At 36.8% G+C, this 25,408-nt stretch overlaps 1 protein-coding gene across 3 annotated transcripts in view; it reads right to left on the reverse strand.

Moving 5' to 3' along the window:
• The window catches only part of ASZ1 (ankyrin repeat, SAM and basic leucine zipper domain containing 1), a 64,240-nt gene extending 39,293 nt beyond the window's left edge, over nucleotides 1-24,947 (reverse strand). The window contains exons 1-4 of one of the 3 annotated variants that reach the window (XM_012512147.2): nucleotides 24,810-24,947; nucleotides 24,292-24,391; nucleotides 20,018-20,140; nucleotides 17,933-18,044 (exon numbers count right to left, since the gene is read on the reverse strand). Coding sequence is in view for 2 of the 3 variants with exons in the window: in XM_003261238.2 (XP_003261286.1) it covers nucleotides 17,933-18,044; nucleotides 20,018-20,140; nucleotides 24,292-24,391; nucleotides 24,810-24,914 (440 nt within the window). In the remaining variant the exon portion in view is untranslated. The remainder of the gene's footprint in view (nucleotides 1-17,932; nucleotides 18,045-20,017; nucleotides 20,141-24,291; nucleotides 24,392-24,809) is intronic. The other 2 variants (XM_003261238.2, XM_012512146.2) reach the window with 2 other exon arrangements.
• Between the last annotated feature and the right edge of the window lie 461 nt (nucleotides 24,948-25,408).

Consider the following 25,408-nt stretch of genomic DNA (forward strand, 5'->3'; position numbering starts at 1 on the left):
TGTTGCAAGTATGTATGCTATTTGGCCACATCTGTCTCCGGGAATTCCCAGACTTTGGTTTCCAGAAGGTATCCTTTAACCAAACTGCTATGGGATACTGAGTGCATACCAGCACTGGGAGCCCCTTTGTCATGTTGTCATGTTGTAAGAGATGATATTTAGCATTGAGTTGTTGCTCCATGATGATATATTTAGCTTCAGGCCCCTTCCATAGTTGGGACTAGAACCCCGATGGCACACCCCGCAGGGTAACTGGCTATGTCCAATTCACAAGGTTGTCCCTGTACTAGAGTTTCCAGAATTTATATTTGTTTCATTATGACTTTAGTTTGTTTAAAGGCCTCATCTTTCTCTGTGGACCAGTTCCAGTGAGCCCCCATCTTGACTAAGTGGTATAGGGCCTGAGGAGTTGGGCCAAATGGGGAATAAAAGGACACTAATACCCTATAAAGCTTAAGAAGGTCTGCAACTGCTTTGGTGTGGTAGGATGCGGGTAGTCCTACACCTTATCTATAATGGCAGAAAGAACGACTTGACTTTAGTCTTACCCAACCAGATGACACCGAATATTTGATAAGCCTGGACCCTTAACTGTCTGTGCTGCCCATACTCCATTTGCCAAGCGAGACAGCAAGGTAGGGACTAGCAACCTCCATTACTAACCCAAAGGTGGGGCTGCAGTTTGTAAGGTAGAAAAAGACTTAGTTAGCATGATATCATCAATTTAATAGAAAACATGTACCCTCTCCAGGGTAGTCCATCGATTGATAATTGACAGTCTGTGGTCATTAGACCCTCCCAGATAGTGGGGCTATGTAAATATCCTTGGGGCAAGATGGTAAAGGCCCATTGTTCTCCTTTCTAGGTGAATGTAAATTGGTCTTGTCTTTGGGGCAATGGGGATGCTGAAGAAGGCTTGGTTAAATTAATAAGAAATTAATTAAATTAAATTAATAAGGTGCCAAGCACCTGTCCTATTTTCATCAGAAAGGAAGTGATATTTTAATTTCTGGTAATGTATTGTTATTTTCCAAGTCCTGTCAGGTTTTTGCACAGGCCATACAGGGTTGTTTTGTGGGCTGTGCACTACTGGCCTTATAATGCCCACCTGGGCTAACTCCTTAATAGTTTCTGTGATTTTATCATGCCCCCACCCACCACTCAGAAGTGGTATTGCTTGCTTCGGCACTACTATTTGCTATGGGGCTGGGCAACTGTATTGGTGTCCATTTTGTGTTACCGTGATTATGTTTTGTCATCCTAACTCTCAGTTGGAATTTTTTGGCAGTTTGGAGGGTCAAGCCTGACAAGATACCCATTCCCAAGATGTATTTTGGGATAGGAGCTATATATACTAAATAAGGTCATCGTGACAGTCTCCCAACTTGTAATACTAGTTCAACTTTTATACCTCATTCCCCATCGCCCTTTACTATCTATTGCTGTTACAGGCCCTTGGAACTGATAGGTGTTACCATATATGAGTGCATTTGGCTCCAGTATTCACTATAGCAGGGGTCCCCAACCCCCAGGCAGCAGACTGGCACTGGTCTGTGGCCTGTTAGCAACTGAGCCGCAGAGCAGGAGGTGAGTGGCAGGTGAGCGAGCATTACCATCTGAGCTCCACCTCCTGTCAGATCAGTGGTGGCATTAGATTCTCATAGGAGTACGAACCCTATTGTAAACTGCGCATGCAAGAGATCTACGTTGCATGCTCCTGATGAGGATCTAACGCCTGACGATCTGAGGTGGAGCAGTTTCATCCCGAAACATCCCCCCACACCTTAGGAAAAACTGTCTTCCACAAAACTGGTCCCTGATGCCAAAAAAGGTGAGGGACCACTGCACTAGAGCAAGCACAGTCTGTTTATTTTTAGGTGACCTATATATAGTTTTACGTGAGGCCTCTGGTCCCTGGCCATCATTGTTTTTAGTGGGATTCTGAGGCCTTGGCCTTTATCTTAGGCTAAAGGGGTTAGTGCCTGCCATCTCTCTGTGGGAGGGCTGGTGGGCTGAGCCTGAGGCTCCTTAGTGAAGTGCTGTTCCGGCTTGAGATTTTATTACAGTCTAACCAAAACAGTATTAGGCTTTTTGTCTTTTTTTTTTTTTTTTCAGTAGGTATCCCTGCCATTAACAGGTTGCCTACATCTATCGGCAAATCACTCTGAGAAGCCCCTTGACTGTTTCCTTTTTTTTTTTTTTTTTGGCTCCTTTGTCTTTCATCCAGCACTGCATACCTCTTACTTATGCAGTTTTTCTGTTTCCCTTAAGTCAGTGGCCACTTGGGCTGCCCAGGATACTGGCTGCCATATTAGGGTGCTTAAGATGGAAACCGGCATCCTATATCACTACTTAGGTCTGTCAATTGCAGAATTATCTCTTTTATTCTGGCAGTAACCAATTCACTGTTGGGATCGTGATGATTTTTAGCATAAATATTAATAGCATGTTTCAGCCCCAACTCCCAGAGGATGTCATGCAACTTGTTCATAGTCTGCCATTGCAAAGGAGATGTGGAGATGTCTCCCTCATTTGGCCAGGGCCCCTTGAAGCCCACAACCACTCAGCTAAGGAGGGGGATGGTCTGATCCCCATTATTGGTGCCATAGAAATGCTGCCTCAGGACAAGGTGCTTTGTGATGGATGCCATTTTATTCATCTCGAATCTAGAGAGTATAGTATTCTCTTCCCCTACATCCCATGGACAGAGAAACCACCCTATGATTGACTCTCTCCCCTTCTGTTTGAACCTATTTCCCAGTTCCACGGTGGTATAATCCCACATTGTGGTGTGCTGCCCTCTTTCAGGCAGGGCAAGTCTTGAGGGGCTTCCTTTTGTGGGGTCCACTTTCACCTTGGTGGTGGCCAATGTACATGCAGACAGTATGGGAACCTCTGTGGACTCATCCCAGTCCTCTTCCTCCTTCCCACTAGAGCTCTCCATGGGGTCCCAGGACTTAGCGTTCCAGGATGATTTATTCATGACAGCCCTAACTTGTTGGCCTGACAGTTGATGACTCTTCAAATGAGTTATGTGGCAAGCCAGAGTGTCCATTCTGTCATTCTGTTTGCATAGGCAGAACAGTTAGGTCTCCAACATTTTAGTCTGAGCTAACTAAGCATTTCTTTCTAATCACAGCTCGTCTTGTAACTGATGCACCCTTGCCTGTGCAGTGCAGTGCCGTGGCTCCTCAACACACAGGAGCTGCCAATGAACTATGGCTGTCATAGCTTGGGCATGTGACTTTCACTTAGTTGGATCTAACCCTTGCACTAGCTCTTCCAAACCTTTTGGTGTTATGCGGGCATCCCCATACTCATGCAGTGGGCCTCATCCATCAAGGATAACAGTCATTGGGCCCCACATAGATGTGGATGGCCACCCCAGCATTTCCCTTGTGGATTTCCTTTTCCCTGATCGCATCGTCTTGGTGCTCACAGGATTCTTTCCAACTTCCTGGCTGGATTGCCAATTGTTGTGTGGGACCTCTACTGACTCAAATAGGGATAGCACCATGTTTGAAAGGCTGAAGAGGAAACCCCAAGCCAGTGAACGAGCCATAGGGTTTATTAAAGACATACATAAGGTGGTCCAGGAGCAATGGGCTGATTAGGAAAACTGCAACTATTTCTAAAAAGTGTACAAGTTACATAGCATTTTTACTTATCAATCTCCACCTAGCAACATCCATTTAACCCAAAACAAAGGGTCTCAATCCCCTGTATGGCCTGTATTCCAAGGAATGGGCCAGAGGTTCAGATGCCCTTCTTAGATAAGAAGTGAATCTCTAGGTTGGTTACTCCCAGATTCTTTAGCTCAGAACTCCAAACACATACTCTCCTTAGACCATAGGTTCATTATAAGAGTATGCTTGAGTTAATGCTGTCGGGCATACAAGCTTTGAGCAAAATTAAGAGACAACGAAATGATAGCTTTAAAGTACCAAAAGAAAGTAATGCTAACCTAGAATTCTATACCCAGTGAAAATAACTTTCAAAAATGAAAAGCAAAATAAAAATACATTCAAAATAAAAATGCCTTGAAACTAAAACACAGTCACCAGCAGATGTATTTAAAAAAGGTTTTCAGAAGAAAAATGATCCCTGATTAAATCCCTGTTTAAAATATAAAAATAGAGGATGGAATGAAGAGAGCCATAAAGGATGAGTATGTGGGTAAATCCAAATAAAAGTTGGTAATAATAACATAATTGATAGCAATACTAAAATGCTAATACTAAATTGTGAGGTTTAAATAGAGATAGATTTCTATAATCCCAGCACTTTGGGAGGCCAAGGCGGGCAGATCACCTAAGCCTGGCAGTTCAAGACCAGCCTGACCAACATGGTGAAACCCCGTCTCTACTAAAAATACACAATTAGCCAGGTGTGGTGGTGCATGCCTATAATCCCAGCAACTTGGGAGGCTGAGGTAGGAGAATCTTTTGAACCCAGGAGGCAGAGGTTGTGGTGAGCCAAGATTGCGCCACTGCACTCCAGCCCAGGCAACAAAGAGCAAAACTCCATCTCAAAAAAAAAAAAAAGAGATAGATTTAAAACATATGACAACAATAGCACAAATACAGGGGTGGAATGGGCACAACTGAGGTTAAAATATTCTAAGATTCCTGCATTGTCCAGGAATTGTTAAAAGTACTAATTTAGAGTAGACTCTAATAAGTAAAGAATGTATGTTATAATCTCTAGGGTAGCCACTCAAAGAATAATAAAAGAATGAATAACTATAGCAAGATAGAAAATGGAATAATAAAAAATAATGTTTGATTAATCAAAAAATAATCAGAACTGGGAAAAAAGGGCACTGACTAATGAAACACTGATCAGTGTGCACATTAAAGGCAGGTAGACTAAATACTTCAATGAAAAGAAAACTACTGTCAATCAATCTGGATTAAAAAAGGAGAACTATATATTACTTACTTTAAATAAAAGCACATAGAAAGGCTGAAAGCAAAAATATGGAAAAACACTATACACATGCTCAAGAAAGCCGATATACCTATACCAATATTAGATTTAAGTATATTATAATGAAGTAAGAATTACTACATACAAAGGGGTACACTTCATAAAAGTAAAAGGTCAATGCATCAGGGATATGGTAGGCTTAAAAGATGTAAGGAAAAGTTGACCAAAATGCAAATCTCAGTAACTGCTAGAACACGGAAGTAAAAAAAAAAAAAAAAATCAGGACAGTAGTCCCTCCTGCTTTATCCATGGGGGATACGCTCCAATACCCCCAGTGGATGCCTGAGGCCACAGATAGTAGTGAACCCTTTAAATACTATGTTTTTTTCCTACACATATGTGCCTATGAAAAAATTTAATTTACAAATCAGGAGCAGTAAGAGATAACAGGAACTAAGAATAAAACAATTGCAATAATATACTCAATAAAAGTTATGTAAATGTGATCTTTCTCTCAAAATATCTTATTGTACTATATTCACCCTTTTTCTTCTTGTGATGATATGTAATGATAAAATGCCTATGTGAAGAGATGAAGCAGGGTGAATGAATGACAGGCATCGTGATGTAGTGTTAAGCTACTTTGACCTTCTGTAATGTATACACAATACATTAGAAGGAGGATCATCTGCTTCTGGTGATCCTGCATTATCAAGCCACGACAATGTCAATGGTTGGATGTCAGAAGATAATGTAGATGACTAACGGGCAGGTAGTGTGTATAGAGTCTTCGTCCAGATACACTGGACAAAGAGATAATTTACCTCCCAGGTGGGAAGGAGAGGGATGGTGTGAGATTTCACCATGCTACTCTGCCAGTACTTTCTCATATTCACCAACTCAAAAGCTCTCTACAAATCCTAAAGTTTAGGGTTTTTTATGAAGGGATAGTTAAATCATTGGCCATTGGTAATTAGCTCAATCTCCAGCCTCTCTCCTCTCTCTGTGGAGGTCAGGGGGTAGTGTTAAAAATTTCTACCCTTTAATCATGTCTTGGTCTTTCTGCCTCCCAGCCCCACAACCAGTCATCTCATTAGTATGAGATGTCTAAAGACTCTTATTTGGGAGATTCCAAGGGTTTCAGAAGTTCTAGTGTCAGGAACCAGTGGTTAAAACCAAATATTTTAACCAAACATGCTCTATATCATTCAAAAGATCACCCTTGTCATTCAATAAATTACAAGGCATGAAGGAGCTGTGCCAGGAACCAGAGGACAAAGACCAAATATATATTTATTATATCACAGTATCACAGTAGACCATTACACCCAACCATTGCCAAATCACATTATTTTATAGTGCAAAAATTGACCATAGGTTGGGTTATAAAGAACATCTCAACAAATTTCAAAGATCTGAAATAATATAGATTATGTTCCTTCACCATAGTGGAATTCAGCTAGATATTAATAATGAAAAGCAAAGTAGGAGAATAAACAAACTGTAATATATCCAAACATTAGAACATTTCTCAGCAATAAAAAGAAATGAACTACGGATACACAAAACATAGGTTCTCAAAAACATGCTGAGCAAAAGAATTTAGACATTAAGAAGTACAATACTGCATAATGTAGTAAACAGCACTAATGCAGGGTAGGAAAAGAAAATGAGTGGTTGCCTTCTGGTTTCAGGGGATTATCTTGGAAGGGGCCTAAGGGAGCTTCCTAGGGTAAGGAAGAATGTTCTATATTTTGAAAGAGATGTGGGTTACATGGGTATATGTATTTGTCACAATAAAAACTCTACACTGAAGATCTGTGCATTTCATTTTGTAAATTAGATCTCAATAAGAAAGTGGAATAAAAAGTAGGTCAAGTGGCATTATATAATGTTTATGGATGATTATATATACACACACAGATGGATGATCATATGTGTAATTTAACTTGGGCAGAAAAAATACACACAAATTACAAGACTGTGGTTGCTTCTATAAGAAAGAAAGAAGGAAAGGGAATATGATTGGGGAGGATACAAAGGGTCCTTTAACCACATTATATTATTTTATTTAAAACATATTTAAAGCAAAATTACAATAATTAGACAAAACATGGCTTTTCAAAGACTGTATGAACCACAGTTTTGATACGCTAACTGCTCTAATAAGAACAGGTAAAACAAGGAAAGAATTTATTTTAAAAAATTATTCAGAATTCTACTAGTTAAAAGTTAAACATATTAGCAAAAAAGAAATCTGCTTTAAGTCAGTGTTCCTTTACAGTCTGTCACTGGAAATATAAATAAGGTGTCAGAAAAGTCCCTTGCTTTATTTTAAATAAAATATTTTAGCCAGCCAAAAGGGGATAAAGAAAAATGAATTCAACTATATGTTCAGGAAGAACACATTCAAACATGGAATGTTAGTTATAAGATACTCCAAGATTTAATGACACTGTTATCTGTTTAATAAAAATGAATAACATACAAATTAAGGGGGACCTTGTCAGTTATTTGAAAAACTACCAGGATGCATAAAATTTAGCAAAATTTGAAAACAAATTATGTATACAAGCTAAAACACTCATATGAAAACATATTTTTATTATGTGAAAGAAGAAACTTCACTACCTCCTCTCCATAAAAGATTAAAAAGAAGAGTTAAACAAATCCAAGTAAGGCTTCCAAGAAAGAAAAATATTGTTCTCTCTCACCTAGAAAATGTATGTTTAACTAGCTTACAATTAAGGAATGGATGAGGACCATATTTATGACTTTGCTTGTTAATCATCCTACTGCTTGCTTTAGGAACATGCAAAATTTTCATTAATTCTTTTGGGATTACACATTTATTATAAATACTTCTATAATTTTGTGTAACATATCCCTTATGTGTAAACTTTTTATGTAGATAATTTATTTTTTACTATTTCCTTGAAAACATACTATCCCTAATTATTAATAGATACTCCTGGTATCTGCTTAGTAGTACAGTCATAACTAAAGTGTGATTCTTTAATGGCATCAGCCATTTTTTTAGAAACTTGTTATATTTATATGCGACACTTTTTACAAAACAATTTTACATGATATTGCATCTGACTGTCACAAGAATCCAGCAAAATCAGTGAAACAAATTTTCTTATCTTATTCCATAAATGAAAAATAAAAGTTCAGTTTCAAAAGTTAGCAAGGTCATGAAGCTTATAGTAACAGGACTTGAGACATAAATTCTGAGTCCAAGATCATTCACAAATAAGTAATTTTCAATTTTTCTTAATAGCATAACTCAAAATACATTTTTGCTTAATTTTAACAATGAAAATTATGACTATTTTGCCATTATAATACAATTTTACAATAAAATGGCAGATGAAACAATGTCAAAAATTACAAAGAAGGATAGCAGGGTTTTTACTCAAGCATAGCAGGGTTTTTTTTGGAGGGACTCTTGTTGAGAATTTCTGGTCATCATTATACTGTTGAAAACCAATACACTAAAGTTAGACAATTTATAAACAATAACTCATACACTAGTTCCCCAATATCGCTATTAGTACTTCAGGACAGGGTATGGAAAGCTTTATTCCTAAAAGATGTAAGAGGAAAAAAAATCACATTTTTAAATGAAAGCAATTAAGCTGTCATTTCAAATTTAGAATTTAAAGTATAGGAAAAGACAAAAAAGCTAAATTCTCAAACAAACTAATTTTATAAGGAGGTAGTGGTATAATTTTATTATACCTACTTTATTTTTGTAGTGTATAATTTATTATACACTACTAATCAGTGTGTATTAACATTATTATAATCAATAAGACTTATCAAAGGGTAGTCTATTTGATGGAGAATTGAGTTCAATTTAGAAATAGTAATTTCCTACCACGTACCAGACACTAATAAGATAAAAGTCAAGTCAATTTGAAAGGTGTTTGTGTGTGATCTTGGTTTTTGTGCATGTGTTTTGAAAAATTAGTGCCAAGAACTTTTCATCAACTAGCTTTCTTCACCTCTATCCTATTTTTGCCTTCAAAAGGACCAAGTAGATTTCCAGGTATCTGAGTAGCAATATTAACATATGCCTTAAATATGCAAGATAACCCTAAGATATCTATCACTGTTTGCATACAGGTAAAACTGCTAACAAAGGTAAAATCAGCTCCTATATGTAGATAAGAGATAAATTTTAAAATGATAATGGGGCAATTTATTAAAAATATATAAAAGGCTAAAAACATAAGGAATGATGTTCAAACTAATTAAAAATCAGAAAAATAACAAAACTATAACATGCTCACTTTTATCCATGATATTGTTCAAACCACAAAGCCCAACAATATGTTGGCAAGAATGCCAAAAACAAAATGGATACTTTCACATGGTTTACAAATGTAAAGTGGAAAAAACTTTTTGGAGGACAGTTTGTATATAACTTGCAAGATTTTAAATGTGCAAACCTTTTGAGCAATTCTACTTCTGGAAGTCTTCTACAGAATTAACGCGTACCAAGGATATTATCATCATTGTTATGGCAAACAAACATCTGATGCTTACTCTGTGGCTAGGCACTGTTCTAAACACAAAGCAACTTTATGATGTGAGTGGTATTTTTATCCCCTACTATAAGAATGAAACTGAAAAGATGAATAACTTGCCCAATTACAGAGCTAGTAAATTACAAAGTTGGGATTCAAACCTTGGCAGTCTGGTTCATAAGACAGTACTCTTAACCACCATATAACATAAGAATAAAAATTATAAACAACTTAAATGCTGTCAACATGATAATGGTTCAATAAATTACAGTACATTAATAATAAGGAATATTAAGCAGCTAAAAAACGAGAGGTAAACTTATTATGTACTGACAAGGAAAGATCCCAAACAAGTGAAAAGAAGTGTGTGTGTGTGTGTGTGTGTGCGCGCATTTGTATGAAAATGTATATTTTTAAAAAGGATTAGGGACATTTACCAAACTACTTAAAATAGCTATCCTGGGGCAGAGAATTTAAGGAATTTCTTTAGTCAACAAAGACTCATGATTTACTACATGGACTTCCATATTATTTTAATATCTTATGACAAAATGTCTTGATTATTTACAGGTTTAAAAAGGCTACAAAGAAAAACTACAACATAAATGACAATTTATAGTAATGTTTTCTAAATAAGATATTTCTAAGAATTCTTTATGAAATAATATTTTTGCAATTCCAGTCTATGCTTTCAGAGCAAAGATGTCACACATTTACTTACAACTAGAAAACAAGTTACTATTGTAAGCCAAAATTACATTTTTATCTACCAAACTGTTCCTGTGACATTTACAACTAAATTTATGTTCTGAGAAAGTAGGCAACATTTTTTCCAAAGGTATCTTCTGTTTATTAAAACATGCAATAACATTCAACAAGTTAACAATTACACAATGACTACGTCAAAACCTAGGGCATTAATTAATGTGTTCTGCCTTATCAATGGTAATAAAAGCATCTATTTAAATTAAAATGCCACATCACTTTACAAAAGCCTTATCTTATGACTGAGCAATCTTAATGTAACAAAAATGTATGATAGAAAAATTGCCTTCTAAATGTAAAAAAAAAAATCTTTTTTTTTTTTTAATATAAGAAAGGGTTTCAGCAAACTAGGGGGAAAACGCACAATTTCTAAAAACAAAAATGTCAATTGCATATATTTTTTAAAGGCTTATTCTAACAATAAAAATATCAACTCCAAATTTAAGGTTAAATTGAAGATTTACTATGCCAAGTTTCAATTCATTTGACTGAAGGCCACCTTGTTTTCAGACCTACAGGTGATTAAGCTAAATTAAAGTGATAACATTGTTCTGTTCCCATACTTTTGTAGTTTGTAGAGTTTTTAAGTGAAAATATTCAACTATAATTTAGGGAACAAGATAGAAAAAAGAAAAAACCCAAATCCAAAGATACAGGAAGTTTAACACAAACATATGTTTTGCAACAATATAAAAAGTCATGCTGTTTAAACTGTTGTGAAAACATCCTAAATATATACAAGATGAGGAATATAAATACATTCTACTGGTGGATCCTGTTCAGATTAAACTGTTGTAAATACCCTTATCAAACCTCTGTTACATTCAAAGGCACTTAAATACTTGAGTACTAATTTTCTGTTCTGTGAAAAATAACATACCATTTATCAGTGAGTTGTAAAGATTATTTAGACAATGTATTAACACAGACAAGAAATTAACACAGTGCCTATTACACAGCAAATATTCAATAAATGTTTCATTTACAAATCATAAAGCCCCCAAACAAATTCTAAAGCCAAAATAAACCAGTATTAAATTTCCATATTTGCCAGATACTGTACACTGTGTTAAATATTGTCAGTATCAAGATCCAAGAGATGCGTAAGATGTAATTTGTGTCTTAGAGGCTTAATTTTAAAAATGGCTTTCAAGTTGTCAGTTTTTACCATAAGTCCCACAGATGGAAAATGAAAAAATAAAAGAAAATAAAGAAAAAATAATAAAAGAATAAAGTGGATCTACATATCATATGGAAAGCTGTCCATGAATTAAATCAATGCTATTTCCAAAGCTATTTTAAATAAGATTTTCAAAAACAAGTTTGCATGGGAAGGAAAGAATTACAGAGCTGACACAAAAATAGTTATAAATAAACTTTAAAAATCTAGAAGATGCTGATTTCTATTTCTAGTAATTGCAAGTTAGATAATTTGGACCAAAATTGTGAGGAAATCTAGAAGTTTTTTAAAATTTCTTAAAAACTGAGGAACTAAATCCATTATTTTAACAACAGATTAGAAGGTGAAGTGAGATTTAGTGACCTAGAGGGAGGATCAGAAGCTATAACCCAGAATATGGCACAATGAGGCTGAAAAATGGAAAATGAAAGATATTGAGGATACAGTGAGAAGATCTAACGGATATATAATCAGAGGCTCAGAAGGAGGATGTAATATTTGAAGAAACGATAGATGAGAGATTTTTCTAGAACTGCAACATTTAGAAGATGCTTGTCATGGTATCATGATGGAGATACCTTAATAATATCACATTAAAGGGATGTTTTTTCTTTTTCAAGAAGCCACTTTCAAGATGAAAGAGAAGAAATGTTGTAAGAAGCTACAAAATTTTTGCAAAAATCATTGACACCCAGGAATCCAAATAGTATTAGCAAATTTAAATGTTTACTTAAAACAAAATTTCGGTGCAATATAAACTTTAAAGCAGATGAGAATTACTCCTTTAATGGTCTATTTAGTTAATAAGTTTGGAAATGTTCACCATCAAATGATAAAAATTTATTTATTTTTATTATACTTTAAGTTCTGGGATACATGTGTAGAGCATGCAGGTTTGTTCCATTGGTATACATGTGCCATGGTGGTTTGTGCACCCATAAACCCGTCACCTACATTAAGTATTTCTCCTAATGCTATCCCTCTCCCAGCCCCTGAGCCCCTGATAGGCCCTGGTGTATGATGTTCCCCTCCCTGTGTCCATGTGTTCTCACTGTTCAACTCCCACTCATAAGTGAGAACATGCAGTGTTTGGTTTTCTGTTCTTGTGTTAGTTTGCTGAGAATGATGGTTTCCAGTTTCATCCATGTCCCTGCAAGGACATGAACTCATCCTTTTTTATGGCTGCATAGTATTCCATGGTGTATATGTGTCACATTTTCTTTATCTAGTCTGTCATTGATGGGCATTTGGGTTGGTTCCAAGTCTTTGCTATTGTGAACAGTGCCGCAATAAACGTATGTGTGCACATGTCTTTATAGCAGAATAATTTATAATCCTTTGAGTATATACCTAGTAATGGGATTGCTGGGTCAAATGATATTTCTAGTTCTAGATCCTTGAGGAATCGCCACACTGTCTTTCACAATGACTGAACTAATTTACACTCCCACCAACAGTGTAAAAGCATTCCTATTTCTCCACATCCTCTCTAGCGTCTGTTGTTTCCTGACTTTTTAATGATCGCCATTCTAACTGGCATGAGATGGTATCTCTTTATCTGTGGTTTTGCTGTCTGCAGTAACCTGAGGACCAAAAATATTAAATAAAGAATTCATAACTTTTGAATTGCACACTATCCTGAATAGTGTGATGAGATTTTGTACTGTCTCACTTGAGATATGAATAATCTTTTGCCCAGCATATCCACGCTATATATACTACACACCCAATTATCACATTGACGGATCTGTCTCAATTATCAGATTGACAGATCTTTTCAGATCATTTCAAGTCACCAAGAAAGGTGAGTACAGTACAATAAGATATTTTGAGAGAAACCATATTCACATAATTTTTATTACAGTATATTGTTATAATTGTTTTATTTTATTATTAGTTATTGTTAGTCTCTTACTATGCCTAATTTATAAATTATCACATATATGTATGCATAGGAAAAAACACAGTATTTATAGGGTTTGGTAGTATCAATGTTTTCAGGCATCTACTAGGGGGTCTTGGAATGTATCCCTGGCACATAAAGGGGAACTCTGAAAGAAAACTGAAAAAAATGAAATGAAATTAAGGAATGAAAACTGAAAAAAAAGAAATATAAAACAATAAAAAAAGGTATGTAGTGATATTAACATTTAGTACACATACACAAATGGCTTGCTGAAGCAAAACAAATGGAAACAACCATAGCATACACCAAACATGATTCCCAGTAGGCAATTCAGTAGGTAAAATAAAGGAGTGGGCCAGGCGCAGTGACTCATGCCTGTAGTCCTAACACTTTGGGAAGCCAAGGCAGGTGGATTACTTAAGGTTAGAAGTTCGAGACCAGCCTGGCCAACATGGTGAAACCCCATCTCTACTACAAATACCAAAATTAGCTAGGAGTGGTGGCATACCTGTAGGCCTAGCTACTTGGGAGGCTGAGGCAAGAATCACTTGAACCCGGCAGCTGGAGGTTGCAGTGAGTGGAGATCCGCCACTGCACTCCAGCCTGAGTGACAGAGCGAGACTCCACCTCAAAATAAATAAATAAATAATAAAATAAAAAATAATGGAGTGGATAGTCAGTGCTTGCTACCTGAAGCATTGATGCAAGGCGCTTGTCTCTGTTTAGGGACTTAGAAAAACGTACTATATTGTCAGCACTCATGCTGCCTTAGCACAGAGCCTAAATAGTTTAAAATTCTGCCTACTGAAATCTTGTTAACAACTTTGTGGCTTTTTTGTCTTTTCTTTTAAATTCTAAGCCAATTGATTTTCTGCCTTACTGGAACACCTGTTTTTCTCAGGCCATAAAGAAAATAGCAAACTACTAATTCACAGAGCATAGATGAGTCTTAAAATTTATTATATTCAGTTAATCACAAAAATACTGTATAATTCTAGAACAGAAAAAATGTATAGTGGTACAAACAAGATCCGGATCACATGGTTGCTTCTGGTGGAGAAGGAACCGGACTGGCAAGAGACACAATGGAACTTTCTGCAGTGATAGAAATATCCCATCTTGTGGTGTAAGTTACACAAATGTATGCATTTATCAAAACTGATCCAACTGTACACTGAAAATCTGAGTATTTTAATTATGTGTATGTAAGTTATACACAAGTTAAAAAATTTAAACTATTACAGAATTCCCTCAGTACCATTCAGCGAGATTTCTAATTAGTTAAGTAGAGGAAATTCAACAGTTTCTTCTTAATCTTTATTCTTCTATCTACTCGCAGTGTAGTGCAAACAGAACCAAGTAATTCAAGTGACTTACTTTCATTTTAAGATCTACAACCCCCCAGAAATTATCTTCCTGCTCCTAATACAAATCAGTAACTCATTTTTCCCCATTTTATCTAAAAACTAAGATCCTGTCTTTTGAGGTATTTCCACAGAATGGAGAAGAGTTCATGCTACTGTTCACATGGAAACTAAGACTTCAGTCTCAAGCTTAGAGGCTGATCTTTAAGACTTTGCTATTAATTTCACTTCATGAGACAAGACTACTGATCCCATATTAGTTAAAAAAAAAAAAAAGTTACAAGCCAACTTTCTTTGCACCTATCAAGTATGTGACCATCTATCTAGCTTTCGCAAAATCTAGCCATTTATGTTTTATGGCTGACTCTTGCCTTGTGCTCTTTTTCTTGAGAGGTAATTTTTCTCAGCAATGGCATTGCTCAACAAAAGAGGCTACATCAACAACTTGAAAGTAAATTCATCTGAATATCTGTTTTTCTCCTTGACATCTGAAGAGTGGTTCCCAGATGTATTGCTGGTATCTTCTGGCACTTTTTACAAGAATCTAAAGCTCCCAATCTTCTAAGAGGTTTTGATTTTTGTCACTGCTAATGAGTTAGCTATAAAATTCTCTTCAAATTTCATTGTACTCCCCACATGTCCTGATATGTTTTGTCTTTCACATTGACAGCATGCTATCCCCCCATGTCCGCTAATGCTATCCTTCTTATAAAATTTGCAGCCTAAAAGCACTATTTGCCATAACTTACCCTCTTTTCAGCTCTATCAAGAAAACACAATTCAATTTTATTGCTTTATGCTTTGAGCATTAAAAAAGAAGCAGCTGAATAGTTTTCTTCAGGTTATTTCTCACATCTATTAATTAAATGCATATTGCTTTATTTTCTTCAACCATTCTATAAATTCTCTAATTATTTTACAGAGTTGATCACATACCAATCTAAATCTTGTACTCTTTCAAATTCATCTGCTCATTTAGGATTTTCAGTTTTGAAACTGCCTTATAGTGTGATTGCCTTATAGTTTTTAGCATAAGATGCTAACCTTGTGTCATTTTAATTCAAATGGAATCTGTTTTTCCCAATACATCTTATGTACCTAAACGATATCTTCTAGTTCTTGAGGAGAAAGAATAGTCTAGAACCTATGACACTGGCTTGACTGACTTCTGTGTGTTTACAACATTTTAGGTGATTAGGAGGGTAAAGACTTCACTACCTACAAAATCTCATAGAGGCAGTCGGAAAAAAAGAAAGTGAAGAGCACCAAGCAAAAGTTTTATCTCATGCCACTTCTAAAGGTATACATCAAAATACAACACTCATGGAAGTTTACTTCAGCGAGGAGTACTAAAGCACATGTCCTAATTCCAAGGTATAACCAGATCCAAAAGTTACATTTTACTAAGGATTGTACCATATATGACAGGATAAAAGTTTCTGTTAAAAGTTGGAGGCTGGGTGTGGTGGCTCATGCCTCTAATCCCAACACGTTGGGAGGCCGAGGTGGGCGGATCACGAGGTCAGGAGCTTGAGATCAGTCTGGCCAACATGGTGAAACCCCATCTCTACTAAAAATACAAAAAAATCAGCCAGGCATGGTGGCGCGCATCTCTAATCCTAGCTACTCAGGAGGCTAAAGCAGGAGAATCATTTGAACCCAGAAGGCAGAGGTTGCAGTGAGCCAAGATTGCGCCACTGCACTCCAGCCTGAGCGACAGAGCAAGACTCTGTCTCAAAAAAAAAAAAAAAAAAAAAAAAAAAAGTTTGCAGGTTGGCCAGTTATGGTGGCTTACATTTTTAATCCCAGCACTTTGGGAGGTGGAGGCAGGCAGATTGCTTGAGCCCTAGAGTTCAAGACCAGCCTGGGCAACGTAGTGAAACCCCGTCTCTACAAAGAATACAAAAATTAGCCATGTGTGGTAGTGTGTGCCTGTAGTCCCAGCTACTCTGGAGGCTGAGGTGGGAGGATCACCTGAGACTGAAAGGCAGAAGTTACAGCGAGCCACGATGGTGCCACTGCACTCCAGCATGGGTGACAGAGCGAGACCCTGTCTTAAACAAAATACAAGTTTGCAGGTAATTTCTCTGCCAGTTCTTTTTTATCTTTGTTTGAATATTAATTATCCACTCAATACATCTTGGCCCTTCTCACACTAGATCAGGGTTTCTCAACCATGGCACCACTGACATTTGGGGATTTGTAATTCTTTGTTTTGAGGGGTTGTTCTATGCATTTTGGGATGTTCAGCAGCATCCCTGGCTTCTATCCACTAGGTATCAGTAGTATCTCTCAGGTATAACAATCAAAAATGTCTCTAGACATTGCCAAATATCCCCTGAAAGGCCAAATAGACCTTGCTTGAGAACCACTACAACTAGACCAAAATATTATTTTTTTAATCTCAACAAAGATTTAGGAATTATCTAAAGCTGTAAAGTACCTTCCAAGGTTGCTGTCCAGGTATCATAGAAACTGAACCAATTTAGAAAAATCTTCCAGAGTCAAGCATAATTATTTCTGTATATCAGGTACTAGATGATCATTATCTGAACTAATGAATTATGAATAATAATTCCATTTGTGCTAGACACTTTTGTTAGATGGGCTACTTCCTACTCATTTTAAAGATTAAATGAAACACAAAGACAGATTTAATAGGAAGACGAAATAGAAGATGGAGTCAGAAAGGAAGCCAATGTGATAGAAATTTTAAGCAATCTGATTCATTTTTATTACTGACATTTCAAAAGATGCAAGATACATTTACTGCTTGTCTTCTATGCATCTAGGCACTATTACACACGTTATTACCTAGTTAATTCGTTAAGTCTTAAGAAAATGGAAACAATTAGGAAAATAGAAAATGGATATATTTTCTTAGTATTTTTGTAAAATTGTTTAGTTGTTAAATGTTATACAGAGAGAACATTAAGAGGCTTTACTCTTACAGGTCAATCGTCATATTCTTTAGAGTAGTATGATTCACAAGAAAAGATACTATAGTTTATTGTCCTCCTTTTCCTCTCATTCTAAATTCTTATGACATTCCTCTCAAAATGTAGAGTTGAAAGACTACTTTCATGATATCCCCTTCCTCTGATAATCTTATAGAATTGGAACCATGACCTTATGAACTATTTTCATTCATCAACTATTTGGCCAAGTAAACATTGTTCATGATTTTTAAAAGGCTGATACCAAAGAAAAATTCTAATTTGACTTGAATTTTGAAAGATATAAAGGCTCTTACCTACAAGCAACATTTGGATCAGCATTTCTTGAAAGTAGTAGTTCTACACACTTCAAGATCAGTTCCTCTGAGCCATGAGCAGAACATGCAGTTATCAAAATACTTTGCTTATCTATAGTAAATAGAAAAGTGAAGAAAAACCCCCATACATCAAGAGCATCTATTTGATGTCTTTACCACTCAAAACATTCTATTATTGCACTCTAAAACTCTATAACCTCTTCCCAAATCTCCCACTCTTAGCAGGTAACTTTGTCTTCCTTCATCAAAAGATGAGATTAGACATGAATCCCTTCAGTCTCCAAAGTTTATCTATAATTCATTTAACTTCCTTCCCCTCTTACTCCCATTACTTCAAGAGAACAGAAAGTGGTTAAGGACATGGACATAGCCACATTGTCTGGATTTGAATAGTTTTTGGTTGATTAAAATTTGCCTTGCTAAACTCATGTTTGGAAAACAATGATCTATATTCTCTGATTTCACTTCTTATCCATTTGAAAACTCCTGAAATCTGGCTTATAAACTACCCCACTGAAATTGCTGTAACTGCCACATCCATTGGTTTGGTTTCTTCTCAGTCCTTTTGTACTTGATCTTTCTGAACTCACTGTTTCCTAAAACTCTTCTTCTCTTGGCTCTCATGGTGCCAGCAAAGATCAGAGTAAATTAAACACAAAAAACACCTATTTTGAATTAAGACTTCAAAATAAGTCATGACAGCTATGATTCACATTAGTGGCTCAATACTGACAGAGCATATTCTAGTCCCAGTCCTGCCACTGAGAAACCGTAACTCTTGATATCTTAATAGCTCATTAGATCTAACATACAGATAAGAACCTAATACCTGCCCTTCGTATGTGACAGGGCTATTGTGGGACACATAAAAGAACTTATGTGTACATTCTGTGAAAAATATATTTTATAGCTCTAACTATCCCTCTGATTACAAGGAGGGAGAAGTATAAAAAGAATAATTATTAATTAATTTTTTGAGAAGAATATTTTATACACTTTTGAAAACCTCATTCCTAAGCATAGCTTTCACTGAGTAATTTTTTTTTTTGAGACAGTGTCTCACTCTGTTGTCCCGGCTGGAGTGCAGTGGCATGATCATAACTCACTGCAACTTTGAACTCCTGGGTTCAAGCAGTCCTCCTGCCTCAGCCTTCTGCATAGTTGAGACTATAAGTGTGTGCCACCACCCCTGGCTAATATTTTTTTATTGTTAGTAGAGACAAAGTCTCACTATGTTGTCCAGGCTGATCTTGAACTCCTGGGCTCAAGTGATCCTCCTGCCTTAGACTCCCAAAGTGCTATTGCTAGGATTATAAGCATGAGCCACCATGCCTGGCCAAGTGATATTTTTCAATGATACAATAAAAAGAAAAACCTAACAGAAAAGATTAAACATGAAACTGTTGCTAAGACAGAAATTTATGTAAAATATATAAATGAGAAAAAAGAATAAAATTGTAGGTATAAAATGTAAAAATCAATTCTAAAATGAAACCTATACCTGAAATTATGAAGCAAATTTAATTGTCTATTGAAAATATGTTAAAAATAAGTAATCAGGAATTCAATGTAATAATTAAACTGGATTTGCTCATATACTCTTGTTCTTCTTACACTCAAAGCACTTCTGAATGGAAATTATTTAGTAACAAGGACAAAGATGGATTTCATGAACTATCTTTGAAACAACTTTAAGTGATGTAATTTGGAGTTTAGTTTAAAATTCCACAGACTGATTTTCAAGTAATTTGCCACTAAATTATAAACTTTTTAATGTTTCTTTCAAAGAATTTTTCCTTTAAAAACAACCAAAACCTTAAAGTTAAAGGTATATAATAACAACCAGTTATAAAGATACTATAACTGGAATTTATGTTTTTGGAAAGAGAGTTTTTCAGAATATGTATGGTTCCTAATTTGATTTTGTATATTATTTACATAGTATAATGAACAGAAAGGTTACTTCAGACTGCTTTAGTTTTTTTTTTCACTTTATATAATAGCTACTTGGAAACCAAGGAATCACAGTAAGCATAATCATTTAAGTTATCTGAAACATCTTACCCTTCTCAAAGCTTGCATTAGCACCTCTGTCCAAAAGGACCCGAACCAGCTCTGCATTGGCAACACTAGCAGCATACATAAGGGGAGTCCATCCATACTGAAAGGTGGAATCTACACTAATGCCTGTCAATATAAAAACAAGCTTTTAAAAGCACACTACCACCAAAGAAAAAAATCAGTCACCTTATATGCTTAAAGTACTGTGTAAAGTGACGTACATCATGTACTTTATTCCACCATGGGAAGTTTTTAATGGCTTCCAAAAAATAGAAAATAGTTATATCAGGACGTTAACACAATTTGCTAACTTCAGTTTCACTACAGGCACTATGTTCCAAGAGACTGATCTGACTGATGTTTTATCATATATGTAACTGAGTATGTATATTATAACAGGTTTTTACATGCTACCTTTTTTTTCTCTAGGGGAGCTGGAAAGGTTTCACAGGGGTAAAATGTCTTTTACATTAGAATATTATCCCTGGGCAATATCAGTTATCTCTATGGCTGAAAATACCACATATATCCCTCAAAAACCTTTAACTTTATTCCTAACACTAAACTTACCCATGGGTGACTGATAAAACATGAAGCTAAAAAGATAGGTTAAGGTTAGTTTATGAAAACTCCCTTAAGAAATGCAGACTCTGTTTTGTGATCCAGGAATTGACATCATTACATATGTATTATAAAGAAAACACAGATACCATTATTGAGAATGGGACAGGAGGCAAGGAAACTAGTTACAATGCAGGAAGTTTATACGAAAATCAGAGCAAGAGCAGTGGAGAGAGAAAGGAAGGAAAGCAAAAGGACATTTCAAAGGCAGGGTCATCAGAATTTAAAATTACTTTGAGAAGGAGGTATGATGGAAAAGAACAAATTAAAAATGACTATCAAGTTCTGTCTTGGACAATCGAATGACAAGCAGTGAGCTAAAATAAAGGGAGATATCAGGTATTGAAAGTAAGTTTTTTTTGTTTGTTTTTTGTTTTTTTTTTTAGACAAGATCTCACTCTGTCACTTTTTTGGCTGTATAAACACTGGGTCACTGAAAGACTACATATGTCTAATTTCTAACTGTCTAATTTTAATTGATATAAGGTACATAATAATCACTGGGAGAAAACATTAAACCATCTTAGTATAGACATCTACTGCTAGCCCTACTTGTCTTCTCTGACAAATCTTCCTCTTTAAACTGCTTCAATTGAAAGCATATCAATGAGATCAGAGAAAAGATCACTGTTTTCTCAATTTATTGAGAGTACTGCTCAAACTGTGATAGCAAAGATAGGAAAAGATGCGACGAAAAAGAAGCAAAGGCCGGGCACAGTAGCTCACGCCTGTAATCCCAGCACTTTGGGATACCAAGGTGGGTGGATCACGAGGTCAGGTGATCGAGACCATCTTGGCTAGCACAGTGAAACCCTGTCTCTACTAAAAATACAAAAAAAAAAAAAAAAAATTAGCCAGGCGTGGTGGGGGGTGCCTGTAGTCTCAGCTACTCAGGAGGCCAAGGCAGGAGAACGGCGTGAACACGCGAGGCGGAGCTTGCAGTGAGCTGAGATCATGCCACTGCACTCCAGCCTGGGCGACAGAGTGAGACTCCAACTCAAAAAAAAAAAAAAAAAAAGAAGCAAATGTGGCATTTTAGTATAAAAATTCTTACTAAAATTCTAACTTAATATTTAACATAAATTACTAAGCACATATTATGTTCCAGGCATAGTGCAAAAAAAGGTAAGTTTCGAAAGGATGAACACAGTACATTTATAGAGCTCAAAAACATTCAAAATGATACTATATTGTTTAGGGATATAGTAAAAGTATAAAGATACACATAAGAATGATAAACATCAACTATAGAAAAGTAGTTATCGCCAGAGGGGGGCACCTTACTTTCCTGAATGTCTAAAATATGTCACACTTTAAAGAAAATTGAAAATGATAGTACACAGAATAACAAAAACTGGAGACATCTTCAAATGGTTAAAAGTGGCTGACTCAAAATGTGCTTTTATTGTTAGAGTTTCCAATTGGTGCAGAAGCATGTTTCAAGAACAATAATGACTTTGAAAGGCAAAAAATTAACAATATTTTTAAAAAGAGTTACATAATGACATCTGGAAGGAAATATCCTAAAACAGGAGTTAACCTGTGAAAGTGAGGCATCGGCAGTAAGGGGAATGACAGTGAGGACAATGGTAAAGAAATCTTTCTACTTCTACCTATATCTCTATTACTGCCTTTTAAAAATGAACTTTAAAAATTTTTGTAACTAAAAACAAATTTCAAATGGTTGACTAAATACTTAGCAGCAGGCTCTGTTCAAGAGACTGAAAAGCTCACACCTGCCCATCAATCATATCAAGTCTTAATCCTTCAAAAGCCTCTATCACATTCACTGTACCTAGTCCCACTACTCTTAAGGCAAATTTTCTTTTCTAAAACAAATCTCTGCCTATTCCACCCCATGCTATGTACACTATACATATATTAATATTAGGTATTCGGGCCTCTTTCTACTTATTCAGAGTTTATTCAATTTCGTTTTTCAATTCAAAACTCAAGTTCCAGTGTCCAAAAAGTCATACAGATCCTTCTCATTTCTTGTAAGAATAACAGCTAATGTTTACATAATTCCTATGTGTTCTAAGTCCTTTAAAAGTGTATTTTAATTCTCCTCCTTGCCAACAACCCTTTGATATAATAATCCTCATTTTAAAACGGGAAGAAATTGAAGCTTAGAAAGATTTGGTAACTTAGTCAAGGTTACAAAGCCATCAAGTGGCACGGTTAGTAATCAAACCCAGATCTGTCTTGTTTTCAAAATTATTTACTTTTCAGTAAACTATGCATTGATTCTAGCATAGAAGAAAAACATTATGCTATACATAATCACATCTAGCTACCTAGAGTGTGAATGTTTTGTATCTACAATGGCAAAAACCACAATTACTTTTGCACCAACCTAACGTAAATGCTTGTTATTCCTTTGAGTAATTTCAATCATTATAATCAATAATTTAATTTCTACGTGAAGGTAATTTAAAGTTTTTTTTTTCATTTAATCCACAAAAAAAAGTCATGAAGCCCAGGACAGAATTATGACGCTTTACATAAAGAAACTGATGCTTTCTGGCTGGGGGCGGTGGCTCTTGCCTGTAATCTCAGCACTTTGGGAGGCCGAGGTGGTTGATTACTTGAGGTCAGTAGTTCCAGACCAGCCTGGCCGACATGGTGAAACCCCCGTGTCTACTAAAATTACCAAAATTAGCTGGGCTTGGTGACCGGTGCTTTTAGTCCCGGCTACTCGGGAGGCTGAGGTGGGAGAATCACTTGAATCCTGGCCCCCAGATAGAGGTTGCAGTGAGCCAAGATGGTGCCACTGCACTCCAGCAGGGCTACAGAGAGACACTCCATCCCCTTCCTTCAACCCTCCAAAAATGCAGTCTGATGCTCTCAAAGTTTAAATGCCTCTTCCAAGAAACCAGAGTGGGTAATAAGCTGGAAGAAATTATCCATATATTTATTCTGATTCCTAGCTCAGGCCTCATTCCACCAGTACAAAACAAAAAACTGTAACGAGAAAGAACTAAAATGTAGTAGAACCAATTCTTAAGAAACATACAACAGGCAGGGCACGGGGCTCATGCCTGTAATCCCAGCACTTTGGGAGGCTGAGGCAGGCAGATCACGAGGTCAGGGGATTGACACCATCCTGCCTAACACGGTGAAACCCTCTATTAAAAAAACAAAACAAAAAAAAATTAGCCGGGTGTGGTGGCACGTGCTTGTAGTCCCAGCTACTCAGGAGGCTGAGGCAGGAGAATCACTTGAACCCGGGAGGTGGAGGTTGCAGTGAGCCAAGATCGCGCCACTGCACTCCAGCCTGGGCCACAAAGCAAGACAACATCTCAAAAAAAAAAAAAAAAAAAAAAAAGAAAAAAAAGAAAAAAGAAACATACAACATTACAGCAAAGTAAATGAAGAGAGAATTAAGAATGATCAGAGTGGGATAGGATTAGAGTAGGCCTCTTGCTTGAAGGAGGGGGAAGAACTGATGGAAGACAAACAGGGTGGCATTCCAAATGTAAGGAGAGAGGAAGAAAATAAGGCAGACAGGACTCAGTCAACGAAATTATGCAGGATAACTGATATATTAACATGTTGTGTTTCCATTAGAAAAGCAAGATAAACCTTTTAAAAGTAAGGAATCCTTGCGAACTTAAGACAGTTGTGTTCAGATGAAACTGTCCCTTATCTCTCACCAGAATCTAGGAGCTCCTGGACCAATGAAACATCTCCGATGGTCATTGCTTTCTTAAATTTTTCTTTCTTTTCTTCAATGGGTAACAGCCCTTTCAATTTCTAGAAAAGTAAACATTTTAAAAAATTCTTGTTATATATATTTTTGTTTCCACCTCATCAGGAAACAATAATGTTTGGTTAAGTACACAGGTTTTTTTTTCTTGGCTTTATTTTGACTGAGATACAAAGTTTGAAAAGAATTCGTGTCGAAAATTATCTTTCAAGGGAATAGGTAATGATGGATCCAAACCCAACTGAGGAGCTACCATGACCTAAAGTAGCGTATTTGGTGGTAACCACAGTTGGGGAACAGGAGGAAATTTGTGCGGGTTTGCTTAAGTACAAACGACCGTATTTCCACTGGGGAAAAAGGGAAATACATGCGAGGAAGTGAGAGATTTCACCAGGCTGGGCCTCGCCTTGGAGGGCCAGGGGAGGCCGAAACCAGGTGTGGTCAAGACAAGGCCTCCTCCGCTACCTGAGACGTCCGGTCGAGATACCCAATCTCCCAGCCGTCATCTTCGCTCTCGCTACTCTCGCCTCCGCCAGCCACTGGCAGGCCGCGGAGCGCGCCCGCCGCCATGCTAGCCAAGGCAGCTCCCTGTGAGCACCGCGCGCCCTTCAGCTCTCCGGGCGCAAGCGCACGGGGTGGGGCGTGCGTAGGGATGCGCGGGAAGGAGCGACGTGGAAGCGCTCCGGTCTGGAGCCCTCCAGCGCAGGCGCACAGCGGCGCGCTGCTCACCTCCCTGCCCCGTCCCTAACCTGAGGCTTCTTGAGTTGAAAACCTGGCGTGTCTAACACTGGTGACGAAGTTCGTGCGCCAGGCTCCTGCTGGCGCTTCCAGTTCCTCTCAGGGACTTACCTTTCGACCTCTTTAAAGTATTTGCTTGATGAAATTCTTGCTCTGCAAGGAATGCCTTACTTGTGGCAGGAGCACACTAGGATTTAACGGGGAAAGTAAGACTAGACTTTCCCCGCCATCGTTTTCATCTGCCCCGTGCCAAACGTCTGTTAAATCTGTATCCCCTGGGAGACGGACTCTTTGTCGGAACACCTCTCTCAGGAGCACCACTCAGA

This window comes from Nomascus leucogenys, chromosome 13, assembly GCF_006542625.1.
Source record: "Nomascus leucogenys isolate Asia chromosome 13, Asia_NLE_v1, whole genome shotgun sequence".
In the NCBI taxonomy this organism is placed as follows: Eukaryota; Metazoa; Chordata; class Mammalia; order Primates; family Hylobatidae; genus Nomascus; species Nomascus leucogenys.